This window comes from Pipistrellus hanaki (assembly GCF_964339955.1).
Source record: "Pipistrellus hanaki genome assembly, chromosome: 10".
Classification (NCBI taxonomy): Eukaryota; Metazoa; Chordata; class Mammalia; order Chiroptera; family Vespertilionidae; genus Pipistrellus; species Pipistrellus hanaki.
The window spans coordinates 30,633,354-30,650,028 of record NC_140512.1 but is presented as its reverse complement, the minus strand read 5'-3'; the positions used below and the strand labels follow the sequence as shown (position 1 = coordinate 30,650,028).

The window sequence follows — 16,675 nt, the reverse complement described above, 5'->3', positions numbered from 1 at the left end:
CTATCACCTTCTTGAAGAACATGGGTTTTTCTAGTACCTTTATGGAGACCCAAAGACTGGTTCTTTGACAAGAGCAATAAAATTGATAAACATCTAACCATTCTTATCAGGGGAAAAAGACAGACAAAATTTACCAATATCAGGAGTGAGAGAGGTGACTATATATAAAGATTATGTAGATATTTAAAAGATAAAATGAGACATATGTACTACTATTTGTAATACTTTAAACAATAAAATAAAATTAAAAATGATAAGGGATTACATACACAATTTTAGGCCAATAAATTTAAAAATGGAGAAGAAATTGACATATTACTTGAAAAACACTAACAATGCTTACTCAGAAAAATACAGATAACTACAATAGCTGCATTACTATTACAGCTATTGAGTTTGTGTTTTTAAACCTTCCTCACAATAAAATTCCAAATCCAAATGGTTTCACAGGTATATTGTATCCTAACAAATACTTAAGAAATCATTGACCATTGAAGTTATGTCAACAAAAGCATGACTCATAAAAGGACAAATTTGTAAACTGGAATTAGTCAAAATTAAAGTGTCTTAAAGGCTATTGAAAGAATGAAAAAGGTAAGTCACAGACTGGGAGAAAATATTTATAAATTTTACATTAAATAAAGGATTGTATACCAAATATATAAAGAACTCTCAAAACTCCAGAAATAATGATAATTATATAATCAAATTAAAAAACAACAGGGAGCCGAAACCGGTTTGGCTCAGCGGTAGAGTGTAGGTCTGCGGACTGACGGGTCCCAGGTTCGATTCCAGTCAAAGGCATGTACATTGGTTGTGGGCACATCCCCGGAAGGGGGTGTGCAAGAGGCAGTTAGTTGGTCGATGTCTCTCTCTCATTGACATTTCTAGCTCTCTATCTCTCTCCCTTCCTCTCTGTAAGAAAAATCAATAAAATATACTTTTAAAAAAAAACAATAGGGAAAAATATTTAAGTAGACATTTCATCAGATAAAAATTCAAATAGGAAATGCACACATCGATATTCAACAGTAATCACTAGGTAAGTGCAAATCAAAACTACAATGAGATACCATTACACTCTTTTACTTGTGGTTTAAAAGTGTTTGAAGTCCAAAATAAGTATTGTCAAGAATGGGGAGGAACTGAGGCTCTCATACCCCGCTGGTGAGAATGTGTAATGGTGAAAAGAGTTGGAGAGATCTTAAGTTAAATGTACACCCACTAGATAGATAGATGGATAGAGAGATAGATAGATAGATAGATAGATAGATAGATAGATAGATAATTCAGCCATTCTACTTGGTGTTACTTACATCTCCCCCCCCAAAAAAAAAATATATATATATATAAAAGCATATATCCATAAAAAAAATTGAAGTTTTATTTTTAATAGGAAAAAACTGGAAACTTGAAATGCACATCAAAGGGTGACTGGATAAACCAACAGTGGTATATCCATACAAGGAAATACCCCTCAGTAATAAAAAGGAAGGACCTACTGATACACAGGGAATCTTGAAATAATTGTTCCAAATAAAAGAGGTCAAAAGAATACCTATTGCATGATTTCATTCCTATGACATTCTAAATATGTAAACTAACATATACTGACTACAAAAAGCAGGTCAATTGTTTGAGGGAATGGGGAAAAGTTGCAGTGAGGATTACAAAGGGGCATGGTCAATGTTTGGGGATGATGAATACATTCATTATCTTGATGGTGGTGATGGTTTCATGGCTGTGTTTACATTAAAACTTACCAATTTAAATATTTTAATGTGTATGGTTTCTTATGTCAACTATACTCAGAAAAGCTATCTTTAAAAAAAAAAAAGTCAAGTGACAGAGCAAGTTATATCCAATTCCATGGCCAGGATCAAGAAGAGAAAATAAAAATCGTTTAGCCTGAAGTATATTTCATAAAAGTATGTATGAGAACAAAATTTTTCTGTATATAAATACTACCAAAAATGGAAATGTTTCCTTAAATCACTATTTGAAATTGTAACATGGCTAAATAATCTCCTCTCTCAAATATTCTGAATGTTCCTTCCAAACTGTCTAAGATACCCAGTGAACAGAAAGTTTCATCTCTGTCTCTCTCTGACTCACTGGTCCACTTGGGAGTAAAATGTGGCAGGCAAGGTGGGAGCCACCCAATGCCGTCTCCACAGAAAGAGTCACAGTTTTCATGTGCACAGTCAACTGAGTTTTTGCTTGGAAAACAGGTAAAAATGGGAAATTCCTAACTGTTCCACATCAGCAAGTGTAATGTAACAATGCCACAATGTGTCTGAAAAAATCTGTTAATGTAAGTGCATAAGGTAGAGTCTCTGCCAGTGCCATCCTCGTTTTCTCAAGCATAATGATATATTGAAGAACTGCACTCTGAAGTTCCCCTGAACCATAACATACCATATATCCATTGTTTCTCTGCTCCATTTAAGCTATATTTCTTGGCTATTTAAATAATATGAATTTAAATACCAGTATAATACAATGAACTATATTAATTAAATTGCCAAAAAGTTATAATATTTTTCAAAAGTAATATATCAGTTACCTAAAGTGTTAAAATGTTTCCCTGTTCTAGCAGTGTTGTGAGTCAGCCAAGAACTTTTGCAGATACAAAGGGCCATGGGCTGAGACTTTGAACCTAACATGCAAATATCCATCCCTTCAAGCTCCTCATATACCTAACAGTAAGCACTGACATTGACAGAAGCCCATAGACATGTGGCCCCAAATTTCAGCAATCCAAAATAAATAAGTAAATAAATAGCCACTTTGGAATTCATTGAGTTACATTTAGAAAAAAAAAATCAGTAGTTTCATAAAATATTGTAATAAGATATGCTATTGACATATTAAGGCAACCGAGTGCTGTGTTGATAAATGCTTAATAACTGGCTTGGAGAAAAGGGAGCAAGCCCACTTTGTAGTATTTGCCAATTTTTGTGGTGTAAATACTCCCCCGTGACAGATTTCAAGCTAATTTCACAGAATGCAAAGTGAGGAAGGGAAGCACAAGTCTGAGCTTGAGCAGGAGCTGGTACAAGCACCACATTGGAAATATGTCATGTGTGACCATCGCTAACTTCAATCCTATAAAAGAAGTTAATCAACTTTCTGGGATATACATGTGTGTTTTATTTTTTTTTATTGAGCACTAATGGACATAGCATGCTATTAATATCAGGTATGCAATGTAATGATTCCATATTTGTATATACTACAAAATGAGCACCACAATAAGTCCAGTTTACATCCATCACTACATATAGTTACAATTTTTTCTTGTGATGAAAACTTTCATGATCCACTCTCCCAGTTACTTCTAAAAATGCAACACAGTATTATTAACTACAATCATGCTGCACATTACATTCCCATGACTTACTCATTTTATAAATGGAAGTTTACACCTTTTGATCCCCTTGACCCATTTGGGCAATTGTCAACCTTTTGTCTTGGTCAACTACCAATCTTTTTTTTTTATATATCTATGAGCTCATTTTTTATTTCAGATTACACATAGGAGATCATATTGCATTTATCTTTTTCTGTCTGACTTATTTCACTAAGCATAATGTCCTCAAGGTCCTTCCATGTTGTTCCAAATGGCAAGATTTCCTTTTTATGGCTTAGTAATATTCTATCATGCATATATACCATATTTTCATTCTGAAGTTATCTTTTAACCTGTGGCAATACATTTCCATCTGAAAAAAAAATATGATCTTTAGGATGTATAAGACATTAGCCATCATCAAATATTTGTGATTTTTTAATACTGAGGAAATGGACAAATGCATTTTCTTTAATAGGACTCTTTTTATGTTCATACTCAATTCAAATTAAATGCTTATTATAAATGTCCAGAAAAGTGAAAAGGAAAAGGAACCAAAGAGACACAACATTTTAATAATGATTTTAACAAAAATTAACTTAAGGCCACTTGTTAGTAAAGGGGAAGGACGATTAGGATAAATGCAAATGTATTTCCCATTGCAGAACTTGTGTTCTCCACCTCGAAATAGAGGTGTGGGTACGTGTCTGTATTTTTTTAGAGCGGGAAGGGTTGTTTTGCAAATAATAGGAATTAAGGAGTGGAGATCAAAAGCCACCTTTTTGTGGTATTTTCCACAAAGAAGGACTTTCTCCAAAGCTTAACTTTGAGAAGGCAAACTAACAGAAGGAAATAAACTTATCAAACCCGAAGTTCAACAAAAGGGGGAAAACAAGAGCAGCAAGAGCTCCAGCATTTCAACAGGACTGTAGCAAAGAAATAATTAAAGGAGTAACAAAAGAGCAGACATATACCCAAGTTCTGAGTCTGACTGCAGCTGGAGCACTGAGGGGTCTGTGTCCCACTGCAGGGTCCTAATCGTGCAGCACAAAGGAAAAAGAACACAGAGAATTAACAGAAGGGGAGGGGAACAAACCGAACAAAACTATGTCATTCATGGAGGCAATGGCATATATGATGCATACACAGAACATCTCCCACTTCATCCCTCCCCTTCTACCCACCCGCCCCCCCCCCCCCCCCCGGCCCCAACCCTCAGTGCAAGGAAGACCCTGTGAATATCAAGTGACAAGAGAAAGCAAGAAGCCAACCTTTCCTTGGAACATCTGTCTGATACTGGAAGTTAAGTTTGTTTTCAAGGTAGGAAGCTCAGAGCTAAATATTCAAATTCCACACAGCCATCTTTTTATTTTGTTTTGTTTTGTTTTGCTATTCCTTACTGAAGCCTGATTGATTCGTGTATGCAGCCAACTTCAAGTATCTCTGATACCCCAGAGCCCATCCACAGCTGGGAGCACCAGGCATCTCCCATGCAGAGAAGAGAACCAAATGCAAACGTACAAATGGGCCAGAGCAGGAGCATCTGGGGAGGTCAGGCCAGATGGAGCATAGCTCCAGGGCCTGCTGACTAACTGGCTTCCTTGGGTCAGTGACTGCGAATATGATGCTCTGGATTTCAAGGCCTGTGGGTATTTTGCTGTTTTGTTTTGTCTTTTAACTTTTATATCACACCAAGATGGTCACCAACTATATCATTTGTCTCTGTCAGGGATATTTTACTCTCTTAAATGCTCCACAAGCAACAGCACAAACTGATCCACAGTTACCCAGGCATTCATTTCTCCTTCGAAATAAAGGATAAAGAGCCCTTCTGTAGAGTGCACACAGGGACCTCTCTCAGACAGGTCCTTTCCATTTCCTGCACTGAAGTAGTTGCAGGTAAATCCAGAGGGAGGTTAGGAGATGAGTAACTGATGCACAGCAGGGACTTAGGAGTCAGGCACCTGGGATTCCTGGCCTCTGCAACTTACCAGCTGAGTGACATTGGACATGTTGTTTGTGTCCTGAACCTCACACCCCTTTTGTTTCCTCTAAGTGTGGCCCACACACCAGAAGCATGAGCATCTCTTGGGCACTTGTTGGAAATACAGAGACTCCGCTCTCACCCTGGATTCACTGACTCCTCACTACAGTTTAAGGTTCCAGGCGATTCTTGGGCACCTTAAAGTTTGAGGAGTCCTGCTCAGTTCATCTGTTATGATTTACCGTGACTTCCAGGACAGTTTATGACCAGGCCTGCAGCTATCTTCAAAACTCATCTCTACCCACTGTGCCCCTCTCTCATGATGTCCCCTTGAGTCCTGTGTCCTTCCTGATGTTTTTCCCTCAAAGAGCTGAGCAGCTCATGCCTTTGCTTCGTCCATGTCTTGGCTCAAATGTTACCCCCTCAGAGAGGTTTTCTTCTTCCACCACCCTTTCTCCAGTAGCACTTCCTTGTCATACTACCTCTTACCTTTTCCTGCTTTACTTTCTTCATAGCACTTATATTTACCCATGAATTGATAATAAATCAGTTTGTTGTTTACTTTGATCTGCTTTAGCCTTATAATGGCAAGGTAGCTATATCCTTAGATTACAGGGCTATGCCTAGAACTGTGCCTGGTATGTATGCTTATAGAATACTAGAGGCCTGGTACATAAAATTCATGCATGGGTGGGAAGTGGTCCCTCAACCCAGACTGCACCCTCTGGTAATCTGGGACCCCTTAGGGGATGTCTGACTGTTGGTTTAGGCTCAATCCCATAGGGATCCCTGCAGTCAGACATCCTTCTCACAATCCAGAACCACTGGCTCTTAACTGCTCACTTGCCTGCCTGATTGCCCCTAACCACTTGCCTATCTGCCTGGTCACCCCTAACTGCCTCTGCCTGCCTGCCTGATTGCCCCTAACAACTCATCTGCCTGCCTGGTCATCCCTAACCACCTCTGCCTGCCTGCCTGATCACCCCTAACCACCGCTACCTTGGCCCCACCATTGCAGCTTCGTCTGGAAGGATGTCTGGAAGGTCTTTCGACTGTCAAGTCTAATTAGCATATTATGCTTTTATTATTATAGAGAGCATTAGTTAAATATATGGATAGATGCATGAATGAATTTATGAATGGATGGATGGATGGTGGATGGTCTTTCTATGGTCTTCTACAGAGATTACATAAAATTATAACTACAAAGCACAAAGCATATGATAAACAATAGCTGCTCTTACTACTACCACATATCTACTACCAAATATTTCTTTGAGCCAGTGACCTACCTACCTATGGGACAGATCTAGGGGACACAGATGCTGCCAGTCTGTAGACCTCATCTGAGCAGCAAGGTCTGGACTTAAAAAGTGGCTAGCAAACATTGACGTGAATTGGAATGACCTGGAGGACTTCCTAAAAATACAGAATGCTGATCTCCATCTCCAAAATTCTGATTCCATAGATTTGGTGTGGGGTCCTGAGAATTTATATTTTAACAAGTTCCCAGGAAATGCTTATGGTTCCCAGGAAACCACCTTCGGAAAACGAGTGGGCTGGACTATTGCTTTCATTAGTCAACAGAAAGAAAGCATCACTGATGCTCAAATATGTCAGCATCTAAACCTGTGATTAACAGAAGCCTGGTTTCAGACCAATTAAATCATAAAGTGTGGGGCAGGACCGAAACATCCGTGTTTTTAAAACTCCCTACGTGACTCTAACATGCATGCTGGGGTGAGCAGCAATGCTCTGGATTCATTCTCTGCTCAAGGAAAGCAGCCCTTCCTGGTTCTGGGCACTGATTCCTTCCACTTGTTTCAAACAGAAGAAGTAATGGGATCCATTAGAGTGATTCATGTTTGCCATTCACAACCTCTAGGGATCAAACCTTTTATCTGTAGGGGAATTTCTTTGGCTCTAGACAGAACAGCTGCCTCTGGCTCTGGCTGACTCTGAGAAGCATTCCCTCCTAAGGGTTGGGATCAGCTGCTTTGCCCTCAATTTGCCTGGAGATTTCTGATGGAATGACCTTTATTGACCTTTTCCACTTCTTCCAGGCAGGTGAAGAATGCAGCAGACCCCAGGTGGTTGGGCTGTTCTGTTGCTTATCTGACAGCTCACTGAACGCATTGTACCTGTCAGCAGTGCAAATGATGATTCCATCAGAATCATCCCCTTAAGTCCACAGATTAGCAGCTGGAATTTGCATTTACTCAGCCAGAATGATAAAGGGGTCCATGTAACTCACCCACCACGCTCCTGACCCCACAATCACACACATATTATTCAGTAAAAGAAATCCTAGCTACCGTCAGTAACGAGCAGTAGGTAAGTAGTCAGCCAAGGATGCTATCAAGTGTCCTGGTTTTATTTTCATTGTTCCCGGTATTACCTGTGGGGTGTTCAGACTTGCACTTTTTCTTTGAAAATGAACTTAAAGCCAATATATTAAATGGACAAAGTTGTTTGTGTTTCCAAGGGTAGCCTAGGAAGTTGGATTAAATGTTCGCTGAATTCCTTCTGTGTAAACTTGCAGAAAACCTTCCCTGTAATGGCAGCACCTTGGAGAGGGCCACGCCTGGGCCAGGTTTGTGCGCTGGACACTGCTGAACTCTGAAGGCAGGAAAATCTTTGGTCCTCAGCCAATGAGGATGCAGGCAGGTCTGGAGGCCCTTAGGGGACCTTTCTGCCCGATTTTTTTTAAAAGCATCAGATGATTATTAAACTGCTTTTCAGCTTTCTTCCTCCAAGTTGCTATATTTTATTTAACCAATTGACATCGGTCTTGCTTTCAAAACAAGTTAAGGTGTGATTGAAAATCAAATGATGGTTTCCCCACAGCTTCTTGGGCAGTTTAAAATCTTACCAGGTAGTGTATGTTTAAAATGAAAGAAGTAGTGAAATTGTAAGTAAAGATATGTGAACATAACATACTAGCACAACATACTAGTATTGCCACATAGACATCACCATAGTATTGTCATATAGTATTCAGTTGTAGTTTTCAATCATTTCTAGAATGGACCAGTCAATGTATGCAAAGAGAGGATTTTTTTTTAATGAAAACACTCATTTACTTACTCAAAAAAATATATTTTAAAGGGCTAATATGTAAAATATTATTATTCGGTATTAAAAGAGTTCTTAAGGCATCTGCCAGTCTTATGGAGAGATAAAACATACATAAATAGTTTAGTAAAATAAGGCAGAGAGTAAAATATGCCATGTAAGTGGCCCCACAGGAGTGCTATGGGACACAGAACTTGCACCTAAGAATCTTACATTTTCGTAGAAGAGTGAGACATGAATATTTATACCTTGTGATATACTGATAACGTGTGCAAGGAAGAAAGTCATTTCATCACTTGCATAGAGCCCGGCACAATTTAAAGCTTCCATCAATATTAGCTGGGGGAAGAAACTAAATGCCATAAGAAAAATTAACAATAATAGTCATAATTTCTTTTCAATGGTTATTGTCTCTGTGCCAGTCAGGTAGATGTTAGTCTGTACTTTCATCATTCTTTGGAAGACGGAGCAAGGAGATACACTTCCCAAAAAAGATCAGAGATTCCACTCAACTTAGTTTTAAAGGAAAGGATGGAATTTGTGCCCAGTGTATTGAATTTAGGTGGCTAAGTTAGTCCACCTGATCTAATAAGACTCTATTAATGATGCCAATTTACCAATTTATCATGAGAACAATAACAACCTTCAGAGAAATTATACAATCCTGACAGCTTCTCTCCTTGAAGGCCAGCTTCCCGGGAAGCTGGATGGCCGCAGTGTCTTTGAATCAGAGCAAATAAAGCTGAATGTTTAACTACTACAGCTTCTCCCTGCTTTATCTCTCCTCCCCTCCCCCTGCCCACAGTTACATCTTTCAGCAAGGCCAGACACACCCCCTCACTGCTGCCAGTCTCCAATTTCCCTGTTTCCTGGGATGACCAACCCAACCCTTCCTGGCTGATGTAATAGTTCTTTAACTATGCAATTAGATTTTGTCTAGTGCTCCTGTACAGGAACCACCTGGCTTTATTTGCTTATTGTGAAGAGTTGCATTTGTCCGCACTGGTCAGTCTTAGTTACTTCATAGGTTAACTCTCTGAGGGCCTAAGGAAGGATATCTGATCTCTTTCGTAGGGACCCTGCTGTTAGCACAGATCTTGAGTAACCCAGTAATTCCTTACTCTGGACTAAGGGGCACTGTCATGGTTCTGTGGTCCCACAAATGGATTGCACCTGCCAATGAAGGTCACATTTCCCAAGTCTGCTTCAAAATACTAGGTACAAAAGTTTTCCACACCATGGAAAATAATCATTCACTTATTTCCTAGTAGCTCTATTCATGCTACACATTGTGGCTTCTATTAGCTCATCTAAAAAAGGCCCACCATGTAACAGTTAGTTTATAATTTGGGAGGACAATTGGATTGTCCATACTTCTTTTAAGAATAGCAAAAACATTCTGGCCACTTTGTTGTGCACCTGAAACTGATATGAAATAGTGTTAAATGTAAACTGTAGTTGAAAACTAAAATAAAATTAAAAAAACATGTGAAACTATTTCAGAAAAAAAGAATAGACAAAACATCAAAAGTTTTCAAATTAGCAGTAATGTACTGAGAGACTAACAAAACTTTATATTTTAAATCTTCTACCAATTCATCACTGTCCAAATTCTTAGAAAATTCTCCCTTCATTGGTCTAATTTTATCTGCTCAGTTTCAGTTTTAGATGAGGTAAAATTTCCAAAAACAAAAACATTGCCGAGCCAACTGTTGAAATTATAACAGGAGTAAAACACATGATATCTGTATTGCATATACCTTGCTTTGATGAGTTAACTTCTTCCTGTTAGCTCTTACCAATGCCAAGTTGGCGGTTTCCATTATTTTCCCATAATTATTAGACCTCAGAGTAGAAAGCCTTCAAATTCTTCCCTAAAGAGTATCTTTGCTCTTACCTTTTGTGGCTTTTGGTTTTAAGAAAGAGATATACTTGGAAGGCAGTATTTGCTAATGCTAACACTCAGCATGACTAAGGCACTGTTATACACTGTTGGTGGCATTTAAAGTCAGTACAGTTCTTCTGGAAACCAATATACCAAAATGTAGCAAGAATCATAAGCACGATAAACTCCTGGACTGGTTTTACTTCCAGAAACTCAACTTACAGAAATAAAACAACACAAAAGTAATAATAGTAGTTACAAAAATGATGGGTGATGATGATGATGATGATGATGATCATGACTAGAACAATGCCAAACCATCAAATCCCACGACCAATTTTGGCAGGGTCCTTATTCTTTCCATGGTGGCTTCTTCCTTGCTTCCATCTTCTGCACAAATAATCCCAAAGTCCTCACCACTTTACTACATGTCCATTTGTATAGCAGAGTCATTTTACCTTTCCTTCTCTCATCTGCCTTTTATTTCCTTTTTTACTCCCACAACTCTAGTGTCAGTCCTTTTTATTATGGTTTCCCCTAAGTAGGCCTCAGATTTTGAAAACATTAAAAAATTGCAGTATTCCAGACCTCACCTCAGACCTGTGACGTAGGTGCCTGTATTTTTAACAAGCTATTAAGTAAAAATTCTTCAAATTAGCAGCAGGTAAAGCAGCCAGGGATCTCAACTATCTCAAAAGTCATACCTGTCTCCCAGATTCTGATCTCTTTTGACACTTCCCCCTTAACATGCATTTTAAAACCCATATTTCTCCACCCCTTTCCTTTGTTTATGCCTTTCCCATCATCTGGAATGCCTTTTCTCCCACCTGACCAAAGCATATACATTCTTTAAGGCCCATCTCAAATGGCTTACTCTATAAATATATATTTCCTAGATAGCCTCATTCAAAAATAACTTGATTTCTATAAAATAATTAAAAAATACCTTTCCACAGTTCTTTTTTTTTTTTTTAATGTTTATTGATTTCAGAGAGGAAGGGAGAGGAAGAGAGAGAGATAGAAACATCAATAATAAAGAGAATCATTGATTGGCTGTCTCCTGCATGCCCCACAATGGGGACTGAGCCCACAACCCGGGCATGTGCCCTGACTGGGAATCAAACCATCACCCTGGTTCATAGGTGGATGCTCAACCACTGAGCCGACCAGGCTCCACAGCTCTTTGCCAATCTAGAATCCACTTGACCTCAATAGTAGCCCTCTATCAAGCTTTAAGACCAAGCCTGAGAAGGTCTTCAGGAGGTAATGATCACTGTTGCAAAGCCCAGAGCCTCAGCATCGAGCCAAACACACTGCTAGTCCCATTCTGACGTTCCGCTTTGAGCCCGGGAACTGGAGTTCTGACTTGTTTCTGTGAGGAAATCCTTGCCTTGTTCCTCAATCTTATAACTACTGTCCATGGTTCTCCTTGAGTCAAATCCACCTTCAGGCAACTTGCCCGGCAACTTTGAGCTTCCTTTGTTTTTATCTTTGTCCTTATCCCTCCACTCATCTTACACCCATTCCACCTAGTTTTCTGCAACCTGTGCATATGCATAAGTATGTATGCAAGCACACATGAATACACACACACACACACACACACACACACACACACACATCAATAGACATTTATTTACCAAGAACCTAATATGTATTAAGACTCTATGTAGGGAAATAATGAATCAAAATCACTTGTCCCACATGAATACAAATTAATTATAGATAATTTGGAAATAATGGTTTATGATACTATTGCTTATGAAATATACAAATATTTGAAAGCTGTAATTTCCTTAGATGGCTTCAAATTAAATCTGTCAACTTACTGGAATCAGGCTCTTTAGAAGAATTGTTATCTTTATATTCCTGTCAGGTTTAACATTTAACATTTGTTGTGTGTGCTGCACACAGTAAATTCTCAATTATTTATTAAATTAACACATGAATGAATAAATGAATGATCTAGACTTGCTCTTTTGTAGATGGGTCTGAAGTGTGAAGGAAGGCTGATTCCCCCAAAATAATTTTTACTTTAACTACTTAAAAATGAAAGAATAAAGCAGGACATGTCTGTCTAACACTCCCCACCCCCTTAAGTTCTACCACGCCACTTAAAAGGAACTCGGTGTTGTACTGCATGATGTCACCACACAGTCCCAGTAGAATTTTCAGACTTATTTCCACATTGAAGAAGGGAAGCCTGTCTTTAAAATGCTGGTTTGTGCTGAGGAAAAAAAAAATAGACGAAGTCCGGCTCTCTTTTCCATCAAATGAACTTAGCAGTTAGGTACATTAGGTAGTCCCTGAAGCAAGTGCAATGCTTGGAATCTGACTTCTCCCATTATGCCTCTCCTCTTTAAGGTGGAGAGATAGCTTAAAGGCAGAATAGTGAGTTCCCTTGAGTCCCACAGTTTCTCTGTCAAACAAATCACTAGTCCCTAATCAGATGAAGAAAATGGTGTGGGCCATTGTGAGCACAGTGCCCAATAGAAAACCTCCAGTCAATGTCACCCTCAAATCTATTTCCTAAATGCCATTTCCAAAAGTATAATTTGGACATTTTAAAATCCATCATATTACTCAATCTGTCGTCGTCATTAATTAAGGATGGCATTTAATTAATGAGTTGATATTTTACATCCCAACCTTAATTATTTCCTTACTTAGGACTGGCAATTATATTGATAAAGATTTTTCGATGTCAGGAATAAAAACTGCGACAAATATTGATACCAATAAATACTCTTTTTTACAAAAGACTTTTTATTAACTTACTGTATGAGAATCTCACCTGTGGCCTCTCATTAAAGCCCTGACATGGTATGGGCCACACTGAGCCATACAGGAAGTCCATCGGAGTAGATTTCAGAAGGAAATGTAAGACTTCCCCTCAGAGAGCTGCTGTCAAGCAAGCCTTTTCTCGGGAAGAAAGTTCAGCAATTCCTTTGCTAAAAGAGATGCTTCATGTGTTGCTATGACCACATGTGTGTACACAGTACACTCTCTGGAAGACAGAGTGACATCAAAAACATTTAAATAATCAGGCAATGTGCTGGTTAGTTAAATGTTTTTGACAAATATTTATATATTTCTTAAGCAATAGTATCATAAGCCATGAAGAGAAAACCCTACAGAGTATATTTTATTCTAATTTCCAAAGATACTGATTTTTTTTTTACTAGCCTTGGATCAGTGATATTGGTCTCCCTGGAGTCCAATTAGCTTGTGGCATCCTGTTGACTTCCCTTTACATGATGATAATTTAAAGAATTTCATATATAGAAAATTGTTATAGTCTTCTTAAATTTCCTCCAAGGTTTTGCATTATTGTATTGTATTTCACTTTTACTAAAACTTTATTGTCCTCCCTTTAGCCTTTGTTTTATCAGAGTATCTTAGAAGACAATGATGTTTCCATCAAAAAAAGGGTCAGAAGTTCTATGCAGATATATATTTATAGTGACAGAGAATCTTATGGACAAAGGTGGAAGCCCCAAGGATTTTCTCTTGGGCATTAAGCCCATGTGGCCTCTTAGCATGTTTTGCTCCACTGGAATCACCAAGTAAATAAAGGGAAACCAGGATTAAGATACCTAGGAATAAACTTAACTAAGGACGTAAAAGACTGTATTTGGAAAACTTCAGGACATTGAAAAAAGATATAGAGGAAGACATAAACAAATGGAAAAACATACCATGTTCATGGATTGGTAGAATCAACATCATTAAAATGTCCGTACTATCCAAAACAAAGCTACAGATTCAAAGCACTCCCCATTAAAATACCAACAGCATATTACAAAGATATAGAACAAACTCTCCAAAAATTCATCTGAAATAAAAAAAATACACCGAATAGCCACAGCAATCCTGAGTAAGAAGAAAGTTGGAGGGATCATATTACCAGATATCAAGTTATATTACCAAGCCACGGTTCTCAAAACTGCCTGGTACTGGCACAAGAACAGACATATAGACCAATGGAACAGAACAGAGAACCCAGAAATTGACACAAGCTATTATGAGCAATTAATATTTGACAAAGGAGGCAAGAACACACAATGGAGTCAAAACAGTCCCTTTAATAAATGGTGCTGGGAAATTTGGACAAATAGATGCAAAAAAAAAAAATTTAAACTACAATAGATCACCAAGTTACACCATACACAAAAACAAATTCAAAACGGCTTAAGGACTTGAATATAAGACAGGAAACAATAAAAATCCTACAAGACTCCATAGGCAGCAAAATAGCAGACATATATCATAGCAATATATTTATAGACACAGCTCCTAAGGCAATGGAGACTAAGGAGAAAATAAACAAACGGAACTACATCAAAATAAAAAGCTTTTGCACAGCAAAACAACAAGAAAGCCCACAACATAGGAGAACATATTTGCCAAAAATATTTCAGATAAGGGTTTAATCTCCAAAATTTACAGAGAATTCATACAACTTAACAAAAGGAAGATAAATGATCCAATCAAAAAATGGTCAAAGGATCTAAATAGACACTTTTTGAAAGAGAACTCTAGAGAAGGCCCAGAGACATATGAAAACCTGCTCAAAGACACTAATCATCAAAGAGATGCAAATCAAAACAATGATAAATCATCTCACACCTGTCAGAATGGCTAATATTGACAAATCAACAAACGACAAATGTTGGCAAGGATGTAGAGAAAAAGGAACCCTCCTGCACTGCTGGTAGGAATGCAGACTGGTAGAGCCATTGTGTAAGACAGTATAGAGTTTCCTCAAAAAGTTAAAAGTGGAACTGCCATTTGACCCAGTAATCCCACTTCTAGGACTATATCCCAAGAAACTAGAAACACCAATCAGAAAGGATATATGCACTCCTATGTTCATAGCAGCACAATTTACCATAGCTAAGATTTGGAAACAGCCTATGTGCCCATCAGCAGATGAGTGAATTAAAAAACTATGGTGCAGCTACACAATGGAATACTATGCCACTATAAGAAAGAAGGAACTTTTACCATTTGCAATAACATGGATGGGACTGGAGAGCATTATGCTAAGCGAAAATAGCCAGTTGGAGAAAGATAAATATCACATGATCTCACTCATATGTGGAATATACCGGTAATGATCAACATAATTTGATGAACAAGAATAGAATGATCTAGAGACAAATGGTGGTGGAGGGGGTGAGAGAGCAACCAAAGGATTTGTATGCATACATATTAGCATAACCAATGGACACAGACACTGTGGCAGTGGGGGCTTGCCTGGGGTAGGGATGGCTGGGGGAAGGGGGAGAGGCAGGGTCAATTTGGGAAAAAGGAGATTTATGTCAAACTTTAGACAATAATAAAATAAAATAAAAAATAAAAAAGGTAACCAGCCCATACGGTGTGGCTCAGTGGTAGAGTACTGACCTATGAACCAGGTCATGGTTCGATTCCCAGATTGCAGGCTCAATCCCCAGTGTGGGGTGTGCTGGAAGCAACCCATCAATGATTTTTTTCTCATCATTGATGTTTCTCTCTCTTGTTCCCTTCTCCCTTCCTCTCTGAAATCATATATATATATATATATATATATATATATATATATATATATATATATATATATATGATTTTTTTTTTTTTAAGAAAGGGTAACCAGCACAAATTGACCATGAACAACTTATTCTCATTTCTTATTTGACAGCTCACTAGATGGTGGTCCCAGAGCAGGGCAGAGTTTATCAAAAGCCTGAATTTTACCAAAGTATTCTGTCAACATGAAACTTAATATTTACTGCAATGAGGCCAAATGTATACACTGAACAATAGAGATCTGCAGACATCTGTACCTTCATCCCAGACTCTAATCTGGAAAATAAATGAAACTAAAAGCCTGAGCGGCCTCTAATCTATTTTTTTGTACCTTTATTCCCCTATTTAGGGCTTCAGAAAACATATCTTCATCTGCTGCATTGAGGCCCCTTGGGAGAGACCTCACCTCCCTAGAGAAATCCATGGATGTAAGAGTTTTGGTTAACAGATGCTGATGGCTGGGAGGCCAGATATCAACTTTATATATGATTGGCATTATGTTGTAATTGGGAAAAAGTAAAGGTAGTATAAATATTAGATAAGATGAAAATGCACTAAAGTGTAAAAATAGAGATACTTGATTAGAAAAACATGTTTAACAGTTTGTATAGTTTAATATAATTTATTACATATATGGTGGCATATATATGTGTGTATAATAGTTGATTCATTCAATAAATATTTATCAAATACCTACTATATGGATACAACTCAAATATTACTTACTCTCTGCCCTCAAGGAACTTGTCATGTCTTAAGAGAGATGTGTATTCTACTAAACATGTAAGTCTTTCTTATTTAAGGGCCA

At 38.0% G+C, this 16,675-nt stretch overlaps 1 protein-coding gene across 8 annotated transcripts in view; it reads right to left on the bottom strand.

The window, feature by feature from the left end:
* The window catches only part of DYNC1I1 (dynein cytoplasmic 1 intermediate chain 1), a 272,928-nt gene that overhangs the window by 207,067 nt on the left and 49,186 nt on the right, over positions 1 to 16,675 (bottom strand). For 5 of the 8 annotated variants that reach the window (XM_084896671.1, XM_084896669.1, XM_084896673.1 and 2 more), the window contains one exon: positions 4,327 to 4,386. The exons of the other annotated variants lie outside the window; for them this stretch is intronic. In XM_084896671.1, coding sequence (XP_084752797.1) covers positions 4,327 to 4,386 — 60 coding nt within the window. The remainder of the gene's footprint in view (positions 1 to 4,326; positions 4,387 to 16,675) is intronic. 8 annotated transcript variants of the gene reach the window in all.